The 24,094-nt window shown below is 36.8% G+C and overlaps 1 protein-coding gene across 3 annotated transcripts in view; it reads left to right on the top strand.

Annotated features, from left to right (window-relative positions):
- GHR (growth hormone receptor) overlaps nt 1–23,831 on the top strand; it is a 117,296-nt gene extending 93,465 nt beyond the window's left edge. For 2 of the 3 annotated variants that reach the window (XM_054283842.1, XM_054283853.1), the window contains exons 4-10: nt 10,458–10,587; nt 11,640–11,800; nt 12,636–12,814; nt 16,407–16,578; nt 17,863–17,953; nt 20,688–20,757; nt 21,027–23,831. In XM_054283842.1, the coding sequence (XP_054139817.1) occupies nt 10,458–10,587; nt 11,640–11,800; nt 12,636–12,814; nt 16,407–16,578; nt 17,863–17,953; nt 20,688–20,757; nt 21,027–21,989 (1,766 nt within the window). In that variant the 3' untranslated portion in view covers nt 21,990–23,831. The remainder of the gene's footprint in view (nt 1–10,457; nt 10,588–11,639; nt 11,801–12,635; nt 12,815–16,406; nt 16,579–17,862; nt 17,954–20,687; nt 20,758–21,026) is intronic. The other variant, XM_054283861.1, reaches the window with a different exon arrangement.
- The last annotated feature ends 263 nt before the right edge of the window (nt 23,832–24,094 follow it).

The following is a 24,094-nucleotide window of genomic DNA, read 5'->3' as shown; positions in this document are numbered from 1 at the left end:
TCTGGCTCTAATGGTGCATTTGTTGACATTTACAAAGTAGGAGAGGATACTGTAAGAAAACTCAAGAGAGCATGGAAAGGTGGGCAGGAAGGGAGGTGACACGTGTTCACTGTAGGAGACAAGTTCTGCAGTACCTGCCTTCATGGTTTCCAAAATTACAGGGTCTCTAGAGCAGGCAAGGTGTATCTCATTGTAGTACCCAGTGTCAGTGAATAGCGCATACATCAGTGACTAACCACCTGCATCTAGAAAACTGATTGCAAATGGAGCTTTCTAACTGACTGGCACTTAGTGTGTTCTTTAATGTGTGTCTGACACAGTGAAGCAAATTGTTGATGGCAGGATTTTTCGGAGTAACCATTTGGGATTTAGGAACTATTCTTCCTTTGAACCATCTGAGCTCACTTGAAGCAAACCTCTCTGCTGCTCCTGTTTCTTCCCTGCAAAAAGCAGTAGTTTTGGGGAGATGATGGGTAATTGTTTAATGATAAATTGAATGAGGGCAATTGCAAAAGTCTTCATGTATTGTGTGTAAAATGTTCGTGACCTCCTGACTTTAACTGCATATTGGAGAGCTCCTAGAGGAGAAGGAAGTGTGTTACTATAAATGATATGTAAGACTGTTTCCTGACTGACCTCTATTTCTTTGATTGTTTTAAAGGCTCATTAGATCTTCCCTTATTGATAGTGCCTATTAATCTTTTGTTAATCCAAATAAAGCATGAAAAATGTATTCCTTTTGCATGAATGGCACTCAGGGGAATGGACCTCTCCTTGGCATAGTATTGTTAAAAGTCCATGCTTTTATCAGAAATGAAGTCTTCTGAGGCATGCTAAAGACTACAGTAATTCAAGAAACCTAGGTTGGTCTTTAGTTAACTTGAATGTTTGGGCTTGGTTTCTTTCCTGTCAGGAAATGTCTGTATTTTCAAATTTAAAAAATCACATCTTCCCTCTAAACACCTCCTGTAGTCATTTGAAAAGACTAGTTTATGAAATGGAAGGTGGAAAACAAGCCAGGTGGGAAAGTCTCATTCTTTAATAGCCACCAAACTTAAAGAATATCTCAGGAGCCTTTATTTCAAAGACTTCAAGTATTCTGTCCATGAGCCTTCCCTACGTAAGCTCTGAAGCTCAGGGCTGATAGCACTGGATTCTTAGAAAGACAAAACAGGTGCCAGAGAAAGTCAAGTTCAGCAGAGGATACATAATGTAAATAAATAATTTTTGGCAGTCTGTCAAAAAAAAAAAATCCTCTATAAATCTGTCCACTGTGATTTTTGGATTTTCCATTTTACTACTCTGCAGTAGTAAAATAAGGATTAGTCTGGAGGCTTACTTCTGGCCACCCAGTGCCATAGAGATGATCAGAAGATCTTTTAGGTTCAAAAGCAGATGACAGAAATAAAAGCTGAAGGAAAATATGTTTTATTCCCTTAAGCCCAACTCACTTCTTAGTCATGAGTGTCCCCCGTTTGTATGTTCTCTGATGTTTTGTTCCTCCTAGTGCGGAATTGCCAGTACTTCTGGGAGTGGGGGGTGTGTTTTTCCACTGTTGACTTAATTCCACCAGTCTAACATCATTGACCTGAGCTCTTCTCTTGTTTGGTATTTACATCATCCTGAATTTCAGATAAAGTCAAGATGCATCCAGCTCAGCAACTTTCCCATTTTGGGAAGAGCTTCAGATACTCCCTGTTTGTAATTTACAGCTGTGTCACATACATTTCCTTTCATGTGCAGGAATCCAGCTGGGATCCACAGCACATGTGTCAAGTCATGGCTGTGAGAACTGCTTGGTACTCCAATTTCTTGGTTGGGGTTTTTTCAAATAAAAGTTGTTTGTAAATTAGCAGGACTTTTAAATGATCTATCACAATATTGGCTTCATTTCTGACCACTAGGAGATGGAGATTGTTGCTTTATAAATATGATTAAAAGGACAATCATAGTAGGGCTGCCAGAACTTTGCTTAAGAGGAGACAGAACTGTTGTCACAGTGATTTTCCTTTTAAAACCTACTAAAAAAAAACTTTCTTACAAAAGCAAGAGCCCTGCAAAACTGCAAAGACTCATGTACTTGTTAGGTTTGAAGGTAAAAGGAGGAGAAAACAATTATTTTATTCTTCTTGAGTTTGATTTTTAAATTTCACTTTGAAGTTGGAAACTCATAGTTCACGATTTATTGCAATAATAAAGCTCTGAATTATGGAATGAATAAACATTCTGGCCACAGTAATAAAACAGATACTTAAAAAAGCACAAGAGAAATATGGCACAACAGAATATTCTAAAATACTCGATTAAGTTTCCTTTGGGATCCAAAAGAAAGTGTTATGGCCTAGAGCTGCAAAAAGACTGAAAATACCATGTAAATCCCTGTGTAATTCACAGTCTGTCTAATGATGAAATTGGATGGTTGTCATGATGAAGAATTGTGAAGAATCACTAGACTTCAGTCTTCAAAAAGTTTTCAATCATCACTGCCACAGGAATCCTTGGACTCCTTTGAGAATTCAGCTTCTGTTGAGTGCCTGTGACCCTGCTTGCCAAGGATATTTTTTGTAGTAGCACTTCTCAGGGAATGGCTCAGTAAAATGCCATGAAATTTCATTCCAGGTGAAGGTAACAAATGACTCTCCTAGTAGCAGCCTCCATATCTGTTTTTATCTCCATAGTTTTTAAATTGCTGTATGGTGACTGTAATAGGAACTTCCCTCTAGACTAAGGAACAAATTGTTGCTGCCTTTTTGGAATGCCCTTCAAAGATATTCAGATAATTATTCTCTGGATAGATCTAGAATTTTTGCTTCACTTGAATAAAGGCCAAATTTTACTGCTTCAAATGGAGATGGTTTAAAATCTCTGTAGAGTAAAAGGTAGGATTTTCCTGCCATGTAGAAAGAGATACTGCAAATATACCAGACAGCCATTGTTTTGAAGAATGGTTAAAATCCGCAGAAATCAGAAATAACTTGAAAGTTTAACAGTGGAAAGTACAAGAATTTAGAGATTAACTCTGATCTCCCAAAAGCAGTGTGAATTAAAAGGACTGAATGTCAAGAACAAGGCCAGACTGGGGGCCGTATTTCTGTGAGTTACTTCATTCAAGTGTAACAAGGGTGTGGATAGGAAATAAACAAGAAATATCAAGACACATTTCTGTATAACCAACACTGTTTTGATGATGTTTAGGACACAGTGTCATTGTCATCTTGCCCATGGATTTTGGGATATAATATCACTGTTAGTGCATGGCTGCATCTTGATGATGAATGAAACCTGGCAAACTCACAGCCCTGCTTTCATGGAGCACTGATTGTATTAGACCTGATGTCTGACACTTAGATTTGTGAGGAAGGCCTCAGTCTTTCTGTTGTGCAGAACTGCATTATTCTGCAGTAGTCCTTGAACAGGTTTGCTGTGTCAGTGCTAGCTTGTCTCTTTTCACACTGCCCTTGCAACCACCTGCTTTCTCCTCCAGTCTGTTGCCTTAGTATCTCTCTTGGGTGATCCCAGGTGCATGCAGTTTCTGCTCTACATTATCAAGGTATGCATGTGCCAGACCCACAGTTGTTGTCTTCACTGTTTGAACTGAGTAACAATGACTGCAGGCTTACATCAGCTCATGTGTTTCATTTGTAGTTTTTCAATGTTATGCTTGTTCTGCCTTACCTCAAGCCTTTTGCTGCCCTGACTTACCTTCCTGTCATAACCACTTATGCTTTCTTGTGCTTTTCTTTCCAAACATGTGGTTTTCTCATTCTTCTTTTCACCTGTGTCTTTGTTCTCCTTTTTCTTTTTCTCCCTGTTTTGGCTCCATTTGTCTACTCCCACTGCTCTACTTCCCACTACTCTGCTTCCTTTTTTAAAACAGTCTCTGTATTGTTGTCAGGCTGGCACTTGTGCTGTTTGCTTTCCTAACATCACTGCACAGTCATTTGCTGCTGCCAGGTTTTGCAAGGTGTGCCTCGCAGTACCCTGCCCTCCATGGGCTCCATGCACCAGCCACCTCCACCAGGCTCTGGGGCTCAAGGCTTGGTCCCCTCTTATCCCCTGGTCAGACCAAGACCTGGCTTCCCTTACCCAGTGTCAGTAGCCACTGCAGTGCAGTCAAAGTGCCCCATCTGCACAGTTTCTTGTTTATAGGAAGGGAGCTAATGTTAAAACAAGGGAAGTAAGTTGCAACATTTAGGCAGGAGCATTAAGATATGCCCTAGAGTGACTTTTCATTGTTTTGTCAAGTTACAGTTCTTACACCTCACAATCTTACTCCCCATGTCCTCTGAGTACTCTCTTAGAGTTTGGGAAGGTGTTAGGTCCTAGATTGGGAATGCCAAGTTGAACTTTAGCTTCTCTTTCTGAAAAGCTTGTCTTTCTGGTGCTGGTTCTGAGCACCAATCTCAGCAAAGATAACCCCTTATTGCTGCATGGTAGGGAGCAATGCATTTGGTTTTAGACAGTGTTAACTTTGAACTGGGCTTCAGAATATAAATTGCTAGTACATATGCAGGAGAAAGAAGGATATTGAAAATTTTTATCAGTTTCAGTTTGCAAACTGAAAAATTTGTTTGCACTGAGAAGGGCATGGAAGACCTTTTGTGTGTTTGCTAATTGCACGTTCTCTTTGACACAGGACCTCATTTGTGCTTCCATATTTCCTCACATAATCTTCCACATAATGCTAGCCAATACTGAACATCTCCAGCAATGGCTGTAACAGATAAAAGCATTACACTCTTTTTTTTTTGTACATAATTTCTTGAAAAGGTCATTTCAGTTTAAGTTACAACTACGTAAGCAATTAAGAGAGAATTGAAAATGGGTTTGTTACATTAACTGCCTTTCATTTACAATTATCATGACCTTTGGCTTTGCTTCTCTTTATTTGTTATATGAAGGCAAGCCAGTAGACAGTGATTACCTGAAACAGAAATCCCTTGATTCCACCACTGCACGTGGGAGGGCATGATTTGGAAAGCACATGCCAAGTACCATGGGACATGGCATATGTGCACATCCACTCTCCTCCCTGTACTTTCGCATGGGCAATGGTACTGAGTAATGCTGTGTGATTGTTTTTTCTCTCAGTCCTGAGCTTTATTTACTTTGTTTGTGTGTACTACCCTTACATGTGTGAGCCACATTGATTTCTGTTCTGTGGATGCTTGATAGCATAGAAAGTGTGGGAAACCAGCACTGCTGTTAAGACTTCTATGCTATGGAATAAGCTCAGTTTCTCCTGGCTTTTGTGCTTTTAACCACATCAGACTCACTAGACTAAAGATAGAGGAAGTTTTTTTCTGAAAGATCAGCCAGAATAGTTAGCTGCTTTGCAGGGATGCCTACATAATGTATTTTGAGATAGCAGTCACCAAATTATTGTTCAAAGCAGAAGTAAACATCCCACTTTCATTCTTCTAAAAAAAACACCTGAATTTATAATGAACTAATAAAATATTTAGGCTTACTTCATGGTCATAGTATTCTCTTACACAACATTTCCCTTCTGTTTTCACTGTGAAACAGCATATCAGAGTTATCAAGTTTTGCTTTGTACAAGTCTGTCAAGTATTTTGTACAACAGAATCTGATTTATTACTGATGTTAAATAAATTTTATTCTTTTCCACAAAAAAATATTCCAGAACTTGTTGGTCCTTTATGGGTCCCTTTTACTTAGGGCAAAAACTGGGTCAGATTAGCAAGCAGCCTGATGAAGAGGTGACCTGGTTCTTGTCTCCCTGTACTGCTTCTCCTGCTCTCTGTATAGGATGTCTGACAATTTATTAGTACTAGATTGTACCTATTCAACATATCATCCACTGACACCAAATGTGGTTCATTTTACTGCCTAATTTAAACAAATTAGAATTTCCTGGTAGCACAGAAATCAACTGGCTCTTATTAATTAAATGACCCAACCTTTGATGGGCCTGGTGGATTCAGGAGCAGGAGCTAATTGACGGAGCATTTACTGCCAATGTACAAATTTGAGCTACAGGAAATAGCACTCCAGCTCTTCATAGCTGTTTTCAGTGTTAACTGTAATGAATTCCCTTCATTGTATTGCCATTTCCACCTTTCTGTATTGCACTCTAGCAGTGACACATTGTATGTGCTTTGAGAATGGATTATATTAAGAGATGTGCTGTTGCATAAGATTTTAGTTATCAGTGATTTGCATATTGTGGCATGTTATTCTTCTGTGAGTTTAACTTTGCTGTAGGTTTGATTGGTACAGGAAGTTCTGATAATGGATAATTCTACTTGAAGCTTCTAAAATTCACACTAGAAACACCTCATTTTGTTCAGCAAAAGTGCAGCCCCTTTTATCATTTTGTGTTTAGTTAGCTTAATTTTTATCAGTCATATGCTTATTATCATTTCACCTACCAAAGTCCTACACCAACAAGTGAGATATTTCTGTACAATTTGTGTACTCCTCCACTGTTGTCCCTGCAGAAGTGCTAGAGGTCTGGTGGCAGTAGGACTTTCTCCAAGATGATGATAAACTGTTTTGCTACACCCCAGTTACATATGTCAGTTCTTTAGTCTTCCACACTTTCAGCTCCTTTTAAAGTTATATTTTATTAGAGGAAGGGCGGGAAGAGGAAGAAAAGGAAAATAAAAAAGTAAATTCAATCTCTAAAAGAATTAGCCTTCTGACACTTTTTTTCCCATGTTTTTTCTTGTTGAAATGGCATATTTGGTCAAGCCATTATCTTGAGTAAAGCAAGTGGTTTTATTAATGACAGTTTGACTGGAACTTACTGGTTTAGATAGGAAATGAGCAAGTGTGCATCCATGCTTTGTTTTGCTCTTCTTTGTTTTTCTCTTCTAGTCTATTTAAAATCTTGGTTTGACAGCCTTTACTTTTATTGCCCTGCTGTCTTTATGCCTAAATGCATTCAGCTGAGCTATTGCTTACAGTTATCACATTCTGGGACAGTTTGTTCAGATGGAGCTCACACAGGATGCACAATGCTGATAATTGACTTGTGTGGGAAACAAGGAATTCATGAGCTCTACCCCAGGAATGCCAAACCTTACACAAGTTAATATGTTAAAGTTTTCTTCAGTCAGTCACAAAATCTGCGGCTGGAAACTTGATACAGAAACTGGAAATGTTTATCATAAGATAGTATTTCTTTCAAATAGTCATAAAATAAAAATATACGTATTCATATAAACTGGTTAACCAGGAGTACTGAATCCCAAACAAAAATATTCCCTGTTCTAAAATTCTTGGGACTGTTGATGGAACATCTATTAGATAAAGAATTAATGTTCCTGTCATGATGAAGTGAAAATGAGCGACTTGGGGATACATTCTTCTGAAGTTACGATGTAAGAGATCAAGTCTTAATCTGTATTCTGCATTTCTAATCCTCTCCATTGTAAATGATGCCATTCTGGTGTGCTATGATCTGTTTTCCTAAAAGAGTTTGTACATCTGAAAGTGTGCATAAAGCTGGTAAATTGCAGATAATTGATTAGTAAGACATGGTAGAGCCTAAGATTCTGCTGGACCTCTCAAGATCTAAGTGAAGTTTGATTCAATTCAGTTCATTTCATTATGTGAAAAAATGACAGTGTGACTTTATTTACTCCTACAGATGAGAACATAGTCTGCATGGTCTGTAAATATTATATGTTCTAGCTATAAATACAGATATAAATACATCAACAGAAATACTCTAATTTAGTAGTTTTCCAGTATATCATTTTCTCAAATTTTTAATGTGTTGCAGTAAAAATAACTATATTTGCATGTAGCTGAGGATAGAAACAGGAAAAGCCATAGCATGTACTTCCTTGCACACTATCTGTTTATAGAAGAAGGGAGAGACATGTGTCTTCTTGATTATAGGTATTATGCAATTTTATTCATGTCTTTGAAGTAAAAGCAGAAAATATAATTCATTTTTCTTCTGTTTTTAAACATTTTTTTCATCTGTTTTGCTTTTATATAGTAATTTGATTTTCAATTAAGTAAGAAAATTCAAATTTGAAAGCTGGGACACTCGCACTTGTAAAAGTAAAAAAAATACAATACTGGTTTTAAATCTTTTATCCTATTTTGTTTTGGATTTATGTTACAACAATTTGCAGTTTCGTGATCATGTGCTGTTTGTAACAAAGACATCTACTGCGTGGAAATTGTTTGACAAATGATGTGAAACTATGTAAAAGCTCAAATCAACATCAATCCCAGAAGCATTTTGAAGTTTTGCCAAAGCTGTCAAACACTAAATATCACACTAAAAATAATTAGACACGATAGTAAAAATGTTCTGTTTCAATATTTTCTGGAAAAAGAACAGTGCAATTTGTTTTCCTTTGCACCAACAGTTCATTTCAATATTTGTTTCAGTTTTAAACTGAAACTTATTTAAAGTTGAGTGAAACAGAACATGCGGGCTAAGAAAAAAAACAGGTTTTTAAATCTTTCCAATCAAACTTCACTTATTTTAGGGTGGCAAGATGAATTCTCAATGCTTTGGGGAGGCAGGAGAGGGAAGGGGAGAGCAGAGAGATTTAATCTAACCAGCTTGTGAAATCTATTTACAGACGTGTTCTCAGGCTTTGTTCATTGTCCAAAGTGTAAAATCAGACAATTTTATGAGATGACCAAAACAGAAATTCATAAGACTCGTTTACCAGTTAGTGCCTGATATGGACACTTGGCAGTTTGTAATATAAAGTACACAATTTAAACCATGGAGCCGGAGAAAAACAGATTGCTCAGGCATGGAGTGGCTGCGTCTGTCTGAGCCATAAATAAATGAGTCAGTGTTCATGAAGGCCACAATATCCTCTTGTGTAGCAGGAAGTCCCTAGTGCTTGTGGATGACTGCATCTGACTTTGAAGGTAAATGTCTTGTATCAAGTATTATCCCAGAATCACAGAATGGTTTGGGCTGGAAGGCACCTGTAAGATCCTCTAGTCCAACCCACCTGCAATCAAACAGGCTGTCTTCAACTAGACCAGGATGCTCAGACTCCTGTCCAACCTAGTCTTGGATGTTTCCTGGGTGGGACACCCACTATTTCTCTGGGCAATCTGTTCCAATGTTTCGCCACCCTGACATTAACATATTTCTTCCTTATTATTTTGTCTGAAATTCTGATATTCACAGCTGTGATATATATTTCCAGTGGCCAAAACCTTCGCAAAGAACTTTGCATGCAGGGTCGAGGAGCACCATGTTATTCCCTTTTCAGGGATCATTTCACCACTCATAATACCTGACTAACATCTACATCTTAAATGCATTTTGGAGAAATTTTCTTAAATAAACGATCATATTCCCAGATAGTCTGTGAAGAGAGGTAGACAATTCCATGTACTTTCTCTGAAAGCTTTTCAGGCCAAATAGGGAACACTGGCAATTAGAACCTTCAAACTCAGGGAAAAGTTAAGGCTTGGCTTTGGAAGCAGTGAATCATACCTGCAACTTTTGCGTTTATACTTCTCACAAGAGTTGATGTGGCTGACTTACTGCAGCAGTCATTTTATGAGCTTTCCTTGTTTCGGTTTTGACAAAGAATAGAAATTATGGATGTAGAAGTGGGCATGTGGCAGAACATGCCCATGCTTAGCTCAGGTAGCTCAGCTCAAGGTAGCTTCTGTCATGAGCAGGTGTCATGAAATGCATCAGCTGGGTATGTGCTAAGCTGTGGTGAGTCTGATGGAAGCTCTGCAGTACCACACCTTCTTCAAAGCAACTGAAGTGCTAATTCAGTTGTATCTGTACTGAACTAACCAAACTGGGGACAGCCAGCTAGTCCAAAGGCAATGAGCCCACTGTGCTCAGCCGTGATGTGACCTCCCTGTGTGCAGTATTGGGCGCTGCAGTTTAAGAAGATTTGAATGTCCTTGATTGCTTCCTGAGGAGGGAAACAAAGCTGATAAGAGGGCTAGTGACAGGACATGTGGAAATGTTTCAAAACTGCACCTGAGGGCTTGGGACTGGACATTAGGACAAGCTTCTTTAAGTGGTCACACTCTGGAACAGGCATCCTAGAGAAGTGGTTGACACCCCAAATCTGCCAGTGTTTAAGAGGCATTTGGACAGTGCCCTTAATAACAGGCTTTAACCTTAGGTTAGCCCTAAAGTGGTCAGGCAGTTGGACTGGATGATTGTTTTAGGTCCCTTCCATCTGAAACAGACTTTTCTGTTCAGTTACAGCTGTAGGGCTGGCAAATCCCTTTGCCTAGTGTCAAGCTGTGATTATATTCACTTCTACATGGCACAAAGGAGAGCTTGATGCATCTTTCGAATTTATGGCTTCTATATCCCTCTATATGTATGCATGTAAGAATTTAAATCTTGCCTCATTGTACATAAGGGATTGGAAGAAAAGTTAATTATTCATTTTAACAGCAGGTTATCTGGGGTTTGGATTTGTTTAATGTGTATCCTTCTATCCCCTGCTTTTTTTTTCTGACAGACCTCTTGCAGTGGCCACAAATCAGCAAATGCAGATCACCTGAAATGGAGACGTTTTCATGTTTTTGGACTGCTGGAAATTTTTATAACCTCACTGTTCCAAGAATACTACAGCTGTTGTACAAGAAGAGGTAATAAAAGCTGAAAAAGGAAAAGAGAAAAGTATTTTTTGGCATGTTTGTTAGGTTGCTACTGTTAATTTTTTGCTGTGATATGAACCATGCTCTTTTAAAGGGTATAAACCCATGTTTTAAGTACATTTTTTCCAATGTTAGATTTCATTGGTAGTTATTGAGCAATTTGCAGCAACAAGCATTATTTGACAGATAATTAAGAACACATTCTTACTAAATGTAGGTCCAGGTTGCAGAATCCAAAACTGAACACTATATAGCTTGGGTAAGGATATTTTAATAGGCAACTTCAGTTTATTCTTTATCCATCTCACCTGCAACACTAAGATTCCTTATATGTGTGCACAAATGTGGAGGTTGGATACAGGCCCTTTCAAATTTTTATTAAAGTTTTATGAAGTCCCCATTGATCAATTGATGTGATAAAATCTGAATGTACTAGTCCGGGGGAAAAGGCTGCTATGATACTGGGATAATGTTCCATTGAGTCCTGTTCAATTATGATTCAGCTCCACTTTAAGCTTTTTTAAATTTCAGGTTGCTACAATGATTAGCCTGAAAAATGACATAGACATTACCAGTAATGGCTATTAAAGAAATAGGCCTTTTGTTCACAGGAATAGGAGGACGTGCATTTCTGTTCCCTCTAATGGACAGGGTTTTGATCTTTTTGATCTACAGATGATGGTAATGATACATTTGCCAAGCAGACTTAAGCCTAATAGCAAGGCTGGCTTTCTTAGTTACTCTGAGACATCTCAGAAATCATAGGAATATAGAATAACAGAATCATGAAATGCTTTGGGTTAGAAGGCACCTTAAAGTTTAGCTATTTTCCAGGCCACTAAGTACCTGAGTACCTAAACTCAGTTATACAGGTTTCTTCAACAGTGGTTTCATTGTAAATCACCATCAGTACTGACATGTTTTTATCCCTTTCATAAATTTTACAACTTATCAGTACTGTGTCTAGTAACATCTGTAATTTGTACTTTGTAAGGTCTGTAAATCTCTCTCTCATGAATATTGCATTTTTGTTTTCATTCTAGTAATGAGGAAGACTGGAAAGAATGCCCTGATTATATTACTTCAGGACAAAATAGCTGTTACTTCAATGCATCCTACACCTCTGTGTGGACACCGTATTGTGTTCAACTTGCCAGTAAAAATGAAGTATATGATAAAAAATGTTTCAGTGTTGATGAAATAGGTATGCTTCCATTATGTATCTTACCTCTATAAGTTTTTGTATTACTTAGGCTGTATTTAAATATTGCCTCTCAGAAAAGTTAGTACCTAAAATATATGATAGGTGGGAAGGGATTTGATTTTGCAACACTGTAATGTGATCCACACCAGAAAATACTGCCTAGATTGGAAGAAAGCTTAAAGGATAAAATCAAATATGTGATTTCTTTTTCTAAATACCAGTGGTCTCTCAAATGTGTGCATGCTCAAATGAGCTTGTCTTTGCTTTCACTTTGAGTCCTTTGTAATGCATACTAGATCTCCTTGTAGAGCAAAGTTGGCATTAAAACCTTGATCCTGCAAAACTCTGGAAGCCAAACACTATTTTTTTCCTGAATCAACTGTAATCTAAAGGATCAGGATGTGTAGTATTTCTAAGCTAGGATTTATATTTATGGCAATATGAATCTTGACTGCCTGGGACTTTACAGATGTTATTGCTTGTTCAGAGTGGTAGTGTACCACTCTGAACAAGCACTCTGCATATCCAGATAATTTATTCCTACAGGTAATTAGAATACCCAATGCTGTCTTTTATTCAGCTGAGCATTCATTCTTAATCTTCTTTATTAGTTGGTTGGGTGAGATTTGTGCAGAACATATCTACTACCAATTGGCAGAGTGCCTTCTTGTTATCAAACTTGCAATAGCTTTGACATTGCAATATATTTGATTTTAATCAGAAAATACATGGTTAATATACTTTTTAAGTCCTGAAATAATTTATCATTATGTAGTAAGAATGGTCATTTCACATTGAAAACTGGCTGTTTTATTCCAAATACTCTTTTAAACAGTACTACCTGATCCCCCTGTCAACCTTAACTGGACTCTGTTAAATACTAGTCAAACTGGGATCCATGGGGATATCCAGGTAAGATGGGATCCACCACCAACAGCAGATGTTCGGAAGGGATGGATTACTCTGGAATATGAATTGCAGTACAAAGAAGTTAATGAGACAAAATGGAAGGAGGTATGAAACAAATATTTATTATACATTAGTCATAGTGCAGTGCAGGCTTGTTCTATCCCTAACACTCTTGTACCACTATGAAAAACATGTTTGTAACTGCTAATCAGACAATGCCTTGTTTCTTAAACAATGTACCTGCATTTTTTCTGACATTTTCTAGCACATACTGTAACTTTATGTGTCAAGATAGTTGACAGGCAGGGTAATAAAAAGCCCAGAAACACCTGTGTTATATTAGTAAGTATAGGAAGAGTCAGTATATGCAAGTGTTTTCAAGGACAAAATATTAATCTATTATTTTCTTAAACCTCAACTATTTAAACAGTGCATGATGTTTCAGTAGTCTGAACAGGAATATTTTGTTTGGTAAATATCACCATGTCAATCCAGATTCTTCAGAGTACCTGTAAATTTATAATATGGATGGATGGATGGATGGATGGATGGATGGATGGATGGATGGATGGATGGGAGGGAAGGAGGGAGGGAAGGAAGGAAGGAAAGAAAGGAAAGAAAGGAAGGAAAGGAAGGAACTGACTTTGAGTTACAATTTAAAATTTGATACAATAAGCAAATAAAAATAATGTAACATAGATAAGACTTACAGATTCCATGCCAGACATCAACAGGAAGTTTTGGGATAGTCTGTGAAAATATAAAATAATATATTATAAATATTTTAAGCTTACTTTTTGAAAATCACTTAACTTCTCATGTAGTTAGCTTTTCTGTTACAGGTAAGATATTGTGCCCTTCTTACCTGAATGCATAGGCTAAATTCCAGTGTGTCATGGCATGTTTGCATATGGAGAGCTCTTATTCAATTCAGTAAGAACATTGTGTCAGAGCAGAATTCTTCCATCGCTTTCTTATTAATATGAACTGAGTTAATTGGCAGAAAAAAAATCCAGAAAATACTGTTACAAATTTGTCATTAACTACAAAAGTAAAATTCCAACAATTTGAACATAGCCAGATTTACCTGTTGAAATGTAGTCAAACTGGTTTGTTTGCCTTCCCCTGCAAAAGACCTTGGCTCACTCCTCACTTCTGGTCCTTCCCAGTGTTAGTATTTTCTCTTTAACCTAGTCCTTATTAACAAGTCTACAGCCAAACAGGCCTATAATGTCTGTAATGATTTTTCCTATTAATTCTCTGTCTTTCTATGTATACTGGTTTAATATATTAGCCTCTTAATATATATATACTTAGTATATTAGCTTCTATTTTAAAGCCTGTGAAATGTGTTAAGTTTAGGCAGTAAATCAATAATCTTTAAGAAGCTGAAAATCTGCAAATGTTCAAAAGCAGAATACAGGTATGTCTCTAAAAATGCACCATTTTAATGTTTTTTTAAATAAGAATTTTGATATCAGTCATATAAATACCCTAATAAAGCTTTGTTCTTGCTCCAGTACTGTCAATAATCCCAGAACGCTTTGAGAATAGTTCTTCTCAGGAGAGGAAAGATTTGAAGATCAGTCTTCTTTCTGAACACAGATAAGGAATTCCTGATTGTGATACTTGCGTCAAGAGACAAAGTGTTATAGATTATGTTGGACTTAACCTGTGTATAGTGGAAGGTTTTGTAAGCCTTTCATCTTAGGAATATAAACATGGCATAATTCACTGAGACTTATATATGAGAGTACAAAAGACAAATTTCTGAACAAAATCCTGGTCTGGCCTAGGACAAAAGCAAATTCTGAATGACAGCATTGGAGCAATGCTACAATTTCACTCTTTGGATTCCTTGCTACAAATGCCTTCTCTAATCAATGTTGAAGCACATTAAGACATAAATGTCTGCTTATACATGGTCAAGTTATACATGTCTACTTATTACTAGTTTTTTACACAAAGGATAATCCTTGACTGCTTAAATACACCATAATGCTTTGTACATGTAACTAATAAAAAAAATTAATTTATAGTACCTTTTATGGTACTAAGTCCCTCCTTACTAAGATTTGCTTGTAATTTTTCTAGATTTTTTGGGATGATTCATTGCTTTTTCATGCACAGCCTTTATTGTTTTCTCAATATATTTACTAGTTGAAAATAAATAATTTCTAAATTGAAAGAAGATTAAACATTAATTAGTAAGTGTTAAAACAGTAAGTTATAGTGATAAGAGGACCAAAATTATTTTCTGAGAAACGTTCTAAATGAATAAAATCCACCCTGACATAATGGGTGTTCATGAGACGGAGATAAATTTTTGATTACCTTTTATGATGTCTCTCTCATATGACTTTTACTTGAATTAATCTATGACAAATGCTGTTTGTTCATCCTTTCACTTCTTGCTGAACTTTCCCCACTCCATACATCCTGCTCCATCCAGGAGTCTTTCATAAAGGCTCTGATTTATTCTTCTTGGCTTTTTCCAAGTAAGACCATTATTTGGGATGTGTGTAAACTTATCCGTAAAACTTCAGTCAACTATTTCTTTATGGCTTAATACCATGAAATAGGTATATATGAAATATCCTTCCCAATGATTTCCAAATGGATATTCTACACATATTAAAAACATTGGTGATGTACAGCTGTGGTTCTCCACAATGCTCAACTACTACGAGAGAAGAGCAGTCTGTCTCCTCCAAAATGTGACTGGTTGTAAGATGATGTTGTAAGAACATTGGAGTCAGGAGTCACCAGGGATCAGACAACTCCAGAGATCATACCTACCAACAAATATTGTCTCAAGTTGAGGTTATGCAGCTATAGAGATTATAAGACTATGTTGTTGAAGCTTCCTTCAAAATCCCAAAGGCAGCTGTTGTCCAGATATTTTAAGTTCTAGCCATGATGCTTTTTTTCTGGTATCATATTTGATTCTAAAGTAAAAGTAGAATATAATATCTGCCACTTTGATTTCTATTTTGAGCACATTTTCCTTATTTTGTATACTTTTGTAGGGTTATTGGAATGAAAATGCATATAGAGGTATAATAGAAAAAGGCAGAAATTTTACTTATTACGACCTCCAGTATGATTTCCTAAACATTTTCATATTCAGCAGTATCTAAGTATGTTTCAGCTAATATAGAAGTTTCAAAGACCATAATCTGATGCCAGCTGTCACACAGTCTCCATTATCACATTTTGTATATAGCTGGAGATTTTGATTGTTCACCAAATAAAAACATTTATAACATGCAAAATGTTTGGTTATAACCATTAAACCCATAGTGGAGATTGCAGTAATTTAGAACTCCTGTGTTATTTTAACAGCATTTTTGGCATTCTGTAATCAGTAATGTTGTGTTATAACAGTAAAAAGTATTTACAACCTGAAAGATCAGTGAAAGATGTTCACACCACCTACTTATGGTATGTAACTGGGGGAAGCTGCCTTTCTTCACTGACTGTATCTTCAGAGCTTGGATTGTCTGCTTCTGGTCCCCTGAATCACAGAAATGCCTGATGACTACTAAGTTGACAGTAAATGGTGTGAATGTTCTCTGAACTCTTCTTGTGCTATCCTTAAAATGCCCAGTAGCAAAAATGCCTTCAGAAATAAGCAACATTGTAAAATTTCCAGTACAACTCAAACAAATAAATCACAGTTCTTCTGTCTTTACAGTTAAAACCCAGGCTCTCAACAATGGTTCCACTGTACTCTCTGAAGACAGCAAGAGATTATGAGATACGAATCCGATCAAGACAACGAACTTCTGAAAAATTTGGGGAGTTCAGTGAAATCCTCTATGTATCATTTTCTCAAATAGGCATTGGATGTGATCATTGTACAGAAGGTAAATAAGAGTTTTAAAGCTTTCTGTCCAGTGTTCCTTGGCCCAAAAAAATAAGAGTGACATTTCTGTAGGAAATTTTAAATTATAAAAAAATTAGAAAAATCTAAGACTAAAGCTAGAAAAAATTTCTCTATGCTTTGTAGTTTACAATGTAATATTAAGAATAATGGAATTGCTAGTATTTAAGAGATAAAACATTTCATTTATCAGCATTGTTCGTAATTTCTACTAAACTGCTTATTTCAATAATTTCTAAATTCTTTGTAGCCACCTGCGAGGTAAATAAAAGGGGCTTTTTTTCAGTTGATTCAGTTGGTCCACAAAATAATTAATGTTTGACCTTTAGAAAGAGAAGTGGTATGTTTTTTGACACCACCATACCTTAGTTTTTGTGAGAGAAAAATAGTTTGCTTGTGATTTTATGTGCTATTAGTAATGTTCTTTCAGCATGAATGAACAAGTATTAGCATGGTCTGTGGCATTATATGCCCTCAGGACTACTTGATACCATGTTCCAAGCATTTTCCTCATGGCTGGTTTTGCTATAAACATTATCTTTATTAAGATATTGTTTAGATTTATGAAATCAGTCTGGTTTAGCAAGGAGTCCCAGTGGTCTTATAAATGCATGGAAACTGCTGAGACCAAAAGCTGCCATGGATTAGGAATGATACTTCCCAATTCAGTGCTGTGACTGAGGCTCTCCCAAACCACATCCTGCTCACTCAGTCCCTCTTCCCCTTTCTGCTCCAGTGGGAAGGAGTTGAAACTGATAACACAAAAAGTGAAGATCACAGGTCAAGATACAAGCAGTTTACTGGAGACAGCAATGAGATAAGAAAACAAACAGTAAAAGCATAATAATATACCACAATACCACAATATTAATATAATATTAATACCACAATATTAATAGCAAAAGTATGCAAAAGAGAGTGTGGTTCACACCCTCTGAGTGAGAGATGCTCACTGCAGAGACAACAAGCAATGTCAGACAATGCCACCACATTTTTCAATCAGAAGTTACACCCTTCTTCTTGGTAGGCAGTGAGTCCCTTCATCCGCCCCTGGCTGTGACATGAGGTGGTATCCAGGAACATCCAAGTGCTGGCCAGAACTAGGACAAAAGCCCATTTTTATTTCTGCTGAACATAGAACTTTTACATTTGAGTAGCAAACATTTTCATCAGTTTATACCATTTTGGAATCCTCAAGTGGTGGAAGACAAGGCTAAAGTTAAAGATGTGACATTCCTGCTTATATGTTCATGTTTTGTTCTTTCAGAAGTTGAGTTTCCATGGTTCTTAGTTGTTGTCTTCGGAGTGTGTGGGCTGGCTGTAACAGTGATCTCAATCATGCTGTCTAAACAACCAAGGTAGAGACTTTTTATTTGTTGGATTTTATGTACCTGTAGCTTTAAAAAAAAAAGGAAAAAATAAGATCTTTTGATTATTTCAAATATGGGGGACAAGGAACAATTTTGAGCATTTTTGTCTATTCTTGTAAATTACATATAACTGAGATTAGTATGTATGGGGCCTTCAGCATGGGGAATCTGATTATCTTGATCTTCCTCTTTCACTGCAGTACATTTATTCTGCAGAATTGACATGATTGATTTACTTATGCTTTGAAATTTTTTTTTTTTAGTTCAGTCAAATTTTGAACATATTATTTTTTATTCACATGCTGTTCAAAAGTTTAATACAAACCTATGTCTATATATTTGATTTTGTTCTTAGACCATTCCACTAAACTCTACTTCTTGAAGCCAAGGGAAAGAGATTGATTCATAGAGCAATATTTGGTCTCTGTGGATAAAGTGCAGTTTCTGTAGATAACAGGAATAAAATGCAACTAAGCACAGAATTGCATTGTTTGTAAAAATTATGAAATGGTGTCATATACAAAAATGAAAGAATGAAACATAAATAAAAATAACAGGTGTTAAAATTAATTAATCTTCTAATATGTGTTTTCAGGGGTAGGTTTTGGCAGAATTCAACTTGGATGTCATATCAGTACTGTTATACACTATGGAGCAACACCATGGTCAAGACCCAGTGCACACATGGGTGTTGTCAGTGGTCTTGGGTATACACTTTGAAAATGAACACTGAGTAGTTTTGCACATACCAAAAAATGGTGAAATTTCATTTCACATACTGAAATTACAACAATTTGGTGCATTTGGAGCAGATCTAAAAATAAATTTTTCATTAGGCAGTAATTTTTTATTTAGGCAAGCTCTATGCTTTGACAGAGTTTAATTTCAGGGAGCCATTCCCTGCAATAGCATCCCAATCCCAGATTTAAGAGCAAGGCTCCTGATACAATTTATGACAAAAGCTTGATGTGTCAGAATGGAGCAATGTGCATGTAGCACCAGGAGCTAAGGTCAGCACACTGAACAACAGGTGGATCAGTCTGAGAAATTTTCTCAGTGAGAAAATCCTCAAGTCTGAAGCATATCTCTAATCAGATTTTATAAATATCTTCCACGCTAATCATGAATGCTGGAAGAAGCTTTTCTCTACTGAGGATCTCATGTGGAAAGTTTTTCTGGACTGCAGGTGTACACCCTTTCCTTCAAGCATTGCCATTTAGTGGTGAAATGGCAATATTTTCTGCAGAGAAGCAGCCTGCATAGGTTTTCCATAATGCAAAATATCCATGCTTGGTTACCTTCTGATTCTGAAAGATGCCAATTAATATTTTCCTCAGTTATGATCTCACAGGCTCTGAGCGAGTCTCTGTAGGACAGATGCCATAGGTTTAGGTCATTAGAGCTGAGAGATGAAAGCTTGAATTATGCTAGGCTAAGAAAGGAGCAGAGCACAGTTCTCCCTCCCAAATGTCTTCTCCAGGCAGTGAGTGGTAAAATTCTTTGTCTGTTTCATTAGAAGCAATGCCCAGTCCTGTCAGAATACCTGATTTGTGGATTCAGCTGTAAAGCACAAGTCCAAACTCTGAGAACCCAACCAGTTTACACTGCCTCTCCAGAGATTAGATGGAAAATTACTGTATTTCTGGCTCTCAGTAGGCTTTCTGGGCAGAACACTGAGGATCTGCTCAAAACCAGAAACATCTGAGGAATTTGGACATGCCATGGTTAAGCCAAAGGTGCCTAGATTTCTCTCTAGGCACTCTTTAAGACATCTGCTACCCTCTCTGGACCTCACCAACATCCCTAAAAAGGCAGCAAAGCTAATATCTGAATTTGTATTCACCACTTTCCACACCTTACTTTCTAAAATAGGCAATTAACCCAGTATAAAGAGAATTTTGAATTTTTCTTTTGTTCATCTGTTTGCAAAAGAAGCAGAGAGGTAACATGGAGGAGATAGGCATGAACAGCTACTGTTGTATTAAGGGAAAACAAGAACTGGGGAGTGGTTTGGTTTGGAGGGGTTTTTTGTCCCCTAAAAATTAGGAATGCACTTTATGAAGGATTAGAATAGTATGTATTTCCACAGCCTGCAAATGCCCAAGGAAGTTACTAGACCTTTCTCCACAAGGGTAACGCCCTGCCTTAATTACAAATTATTTTATTATTTGTTGCACTAATAATTCAAGAAGCAGAACTGTCATAGAGATGGCAAAATACTAGCCTAAATTTTTGCAGATGTTTTTCAGTTTTATTTATTAGTTCTAAAGTAATTCACTCTTTCCACCAATTCCTATTTTCTGTTCCCCTATTTAAATTTATTGGGCATATGCAAGGCTACTGTATCCCTGAAAAAAAAAATTGGAAAGGTCACGACATACTGAGGTTTGTATCAGGTTGCATTGAAAATATGTATAAAGGGAATATATTCACAGAGCTCTAGGAATTTACTCTCTTTCTATACAGCATTGAATTGTCAAAGACCAGACTCCAAAATGGATTCCCACATAAATTTAAGTGATTTCCAAAAGGAAGCTTGCAGAGAACTTGTTTCTTAATTTGCAATGAGAGGAAATATTCTTTTCCCTAGGAGTATTTGAAATTTTATTATCAAACATTTAAGTTTTCGAGTAATTAAATATAAATGCAATGTAAGCCTGTCTTCTTTCTAACTTCCTCAAAAAAGACCACTGTCAATTAAAAGCCTTTTTTTTTTTTTCAGGTTAAAAATGCTTATTTTTCCTCCTGTGCCAGTTCCAAAGATTAAAGGGATTGACCCAGATCTTTTGAAGGTAATATCGAACTCTAAAATCTACAGTGGGAATCTTTATAGTAGTAGAAGATGACAACTGTTGTCCCAGGCAGAAAAACTTTGTAGAAGAAAATTCTGACATTTGGGGAGTTGCCATAGAATTAGTTTGCATAAAATAATTTTTAATCCCTTTGCAATTATTACATAACTACATCTTTACATAAGTCATCTTTACATAAGTCAACATTATAAAAAGGACAAGCATTTCTATTACTTCCTTTATAAAATTCTTTTTTATTTGCCTTGTAGAAAGGAAAGCTAGATGAAGTGAATTCCATCTTAGCCTGCCATGACAACTACAAGACACAGCTCTACATTGATGACTTGTGGGTTGAGTTTATTGAGTTGGACATCGAAGACCCTGATGAAAAGAACAGAGCCTCAGACACTGACAGGCTCCTGAGTGAAGATCATCTGAAATCTCACAGCTCCTTGGGAGCGAAGGATGATGATTCTGGACGGGCCAGTTGTTGTGAACCAGATATTCCAGAGACAGACTTCAGCACAAGCGACACATGTGATGCCACCTCTGATAGTGATCAGTTCAAAAAGACTACTGAAAAAGAAGAGGATCTCTTGTGTCTTGACAGGCAAGATAATTATGAGTCACTTCCAAGCCTTGCCAACACAGACCTGCAACGCCAGCATAGGAGTACTCAGTCTGAAAACAGCCACCTGTGGGCACCCTTTGGAGACAGCGTTGAGTCACCCCGTCCATCAGTCCATAGCCAGATAAGCAACCAGAATTCACTGGCAAGTACTGACTTTTACGCTCAAGTGAGTGATATTACTCCAGCAGGCAGGGTTGTTCTTTCACCAGGGCAGAAATCCAAGCTGGGGAGAGCACAGCGTGAAGGCTGCACAGAACCAAGCTTCACCATGGACAACACCTATTTCTGTGAGGCAGATGTGAAAAAATGCATTGCTGTGACTTCTCACGAAGAGAATGAGCCACGTGTTCAGGAACAAGGCTATAATGAAGATGGTTACTTCACCACAGAGAGCCTTACCACTACTGTTGCTAATTTTGGAGCTTCAACAGCAGCAGCCCCAAGTTCAGAGATGCCTGTGGCAGACTATACATCGATCCACATTGTTCAGTCTCCACAAGGCCTTGTGCTCAATGCCACCGCCCTGCCAGTGCCAGACAAGGAATTCAACACGTCTTGTGGCTATGTGAGCACAGACCAGCTGAATAAAATCATGCCATAGCTCTGTTTTTCACTAAGTGTGTGTAGTGTTTCACAGCAAAGAGTCAGTTTTGGGCTTGTATGCTGAAACCAAAATGAAGTCTAAAAGTTTTTCGTGGTTCCTATAACTTTATCTGAAATGTCGCAGCGTAAAATATACATCAAAATATTCCTATTGTGTTCTGTAAATATTATCTATGAATTTGTCTTGAGGCTGTTTTGTCTTGTTCTTGTGGGTGTTGATTTTTGTGAAATTAAACATTGAAATTGCTGTTTAATGTACACTAAATTGTGCATTTTGATAAATCTAAAAATCAGGTGGTTTAAAGTGTAAGAATTTAGGAAAAAACTGCTGTTGGCAGAGATCTTTATATCAATAGTTGGGAACTGATCATATAGGTGAAAACACAAAAGTAGCTTGACTAAATAACACATCTATTTTGATTTCTGTAAATTGGTAAAATATATTTTAATACTTTGGTTGTAAAACCATAAATTTTTTCTATTACACCAAATATTGTTGTTCAATTATGGTGACCCATTTAAGTAATGTAATTGCTGCAGTCCTAAAAAGGAATTTTCTGTTTTTTAAAATTTTGTTCACAGCTAAAATAAAAATAGGTTTTTACAGAGCCATTTTATACCTCCAAAGAAACCTATATAAATTTTTGGAATATTGTAGAAACTTAAAAGTAACAGATTCTATTACTTTCTTATGGGAACTATTATAGAAATATACATGCAATTTAAAGTTCTGTGTAAAATTTTAAAATATACAGCATACTTGGGCAAATTATTCTGTTCCTCATCAGAATCTAGTTAATGATAATAATAATACACTTTTTATAAACAAAATCTTGTTGAGCACAGTATTAAGCACTGTGCAACTAAATTTTCACTGAATATTTTTGAGAAACGTGAATAAGCTCTGATAACTTAGCAGCATAGTATCTTCATATTTGACCAACTTCTGAAGCCCTTCGTGAGCCAAAGGTATCATTTATAATCAGTGCCACATAAAGTCTTTATTTAAAAAAAATAAATTAAGGACTTCAGAAGTTAGCCAGCAGTTAATTTTTAAATATATAACAGGATTAAAATACTTCAGTGGAACAAGGGGATCAAGTGCAGTATTGTTCAAATGTGGTTTTCGTTTTTGCAGCCTAACAGCATCTCCTCTGACCGTGTTAGGCACACTTTCAGAAGAAAAGGAGAGAAAACTGAAACTCAGTGGGGAAGCTCTCTTTGTTCTTGCATATGTTAAGAGCCTGACAGAGCTTTGCAATTAACTCTTATTGTTTCAGGAGTTACCTTCCTAAGCCATGGTTTTATCACAGCAGGGTTCTTTCTTAGAGGGCAAATAGGAACATTCATTTCTTTACTCTGACCTGAAGAGAAGTGTATGATGTGCAACAAATTCAGGTCTTGCTTATGATGTCTCCAACTGAACTCACTGATGCTCTTTTTGTGACCAAGTGCTACACAACTGGGCCCAACTACTGGGTGGGATTTTTAAGTTTAGCACGTACTTTATGGTAAATGTGCATTAGATATTCTGCTAATTTGCTGCTACAATTTTCTAACAGCTGCATTATTTAGTTTCATATAAAATTTCATAGATGGTAGACACTAATGCAAGTAATGCCTATGTGTGTGTTTGAAAGAAGTTTCTTACTCTGTTTCTATTGCCAAAAATAGTTAAATACCTCAGTCAAACTCAGAATGTCATTTTGGTACTTTACTGGTCACACAAGCCATGATATGCCGGTCAGAAGATGTGTCTTTCAGTTTCTATTTAACTTTCTCTATGTTAGTGTTTTGTTTGTTTTTCTCGAAGTTTAATAAATGTATTGTCTTTGATCTGTCTGGACACAATGTGGTTTTTTGCAGGTAATTTTTTTTAAGGGAAAATAGAGATTTTATTAGGAGAAAACAAGTATTTCTCACAGAATAAAGCATAAAGCCACTTTCCTTAGAATAGAAACAATGCCTTATATAACCAGTGTTTTCACTAATGGATGTGTATGGAGACATAGGACATATTGCACCCAGAGCTGGCCAAGATGTGTTGCCAGTTTAGCTGACCCATTTACATGCTGCTGGAACATCCTGTGATGGGCAGGGTAG

The sequence above is a fragment of the Melozone crissalis genome, unplaced genomic scaffold (genome assembly GCF_028551555.1).
Source record: "Melozone crissalis strain CALT ecotype California unplaced genomic scaffold, PUWL_Pcris_2 ptg000005l_1, whole genome shotgun sequence".
NCBI lineage: Eukaryota > Metazoa > Chordata > Aves > Passeriformes > Passerellidae > Melozone > Melozone crissalis.
Note: the sequence above shows the minus strand (reverse complement) of the source record. Positions and strands in the feature narration are given on the sequence as shown.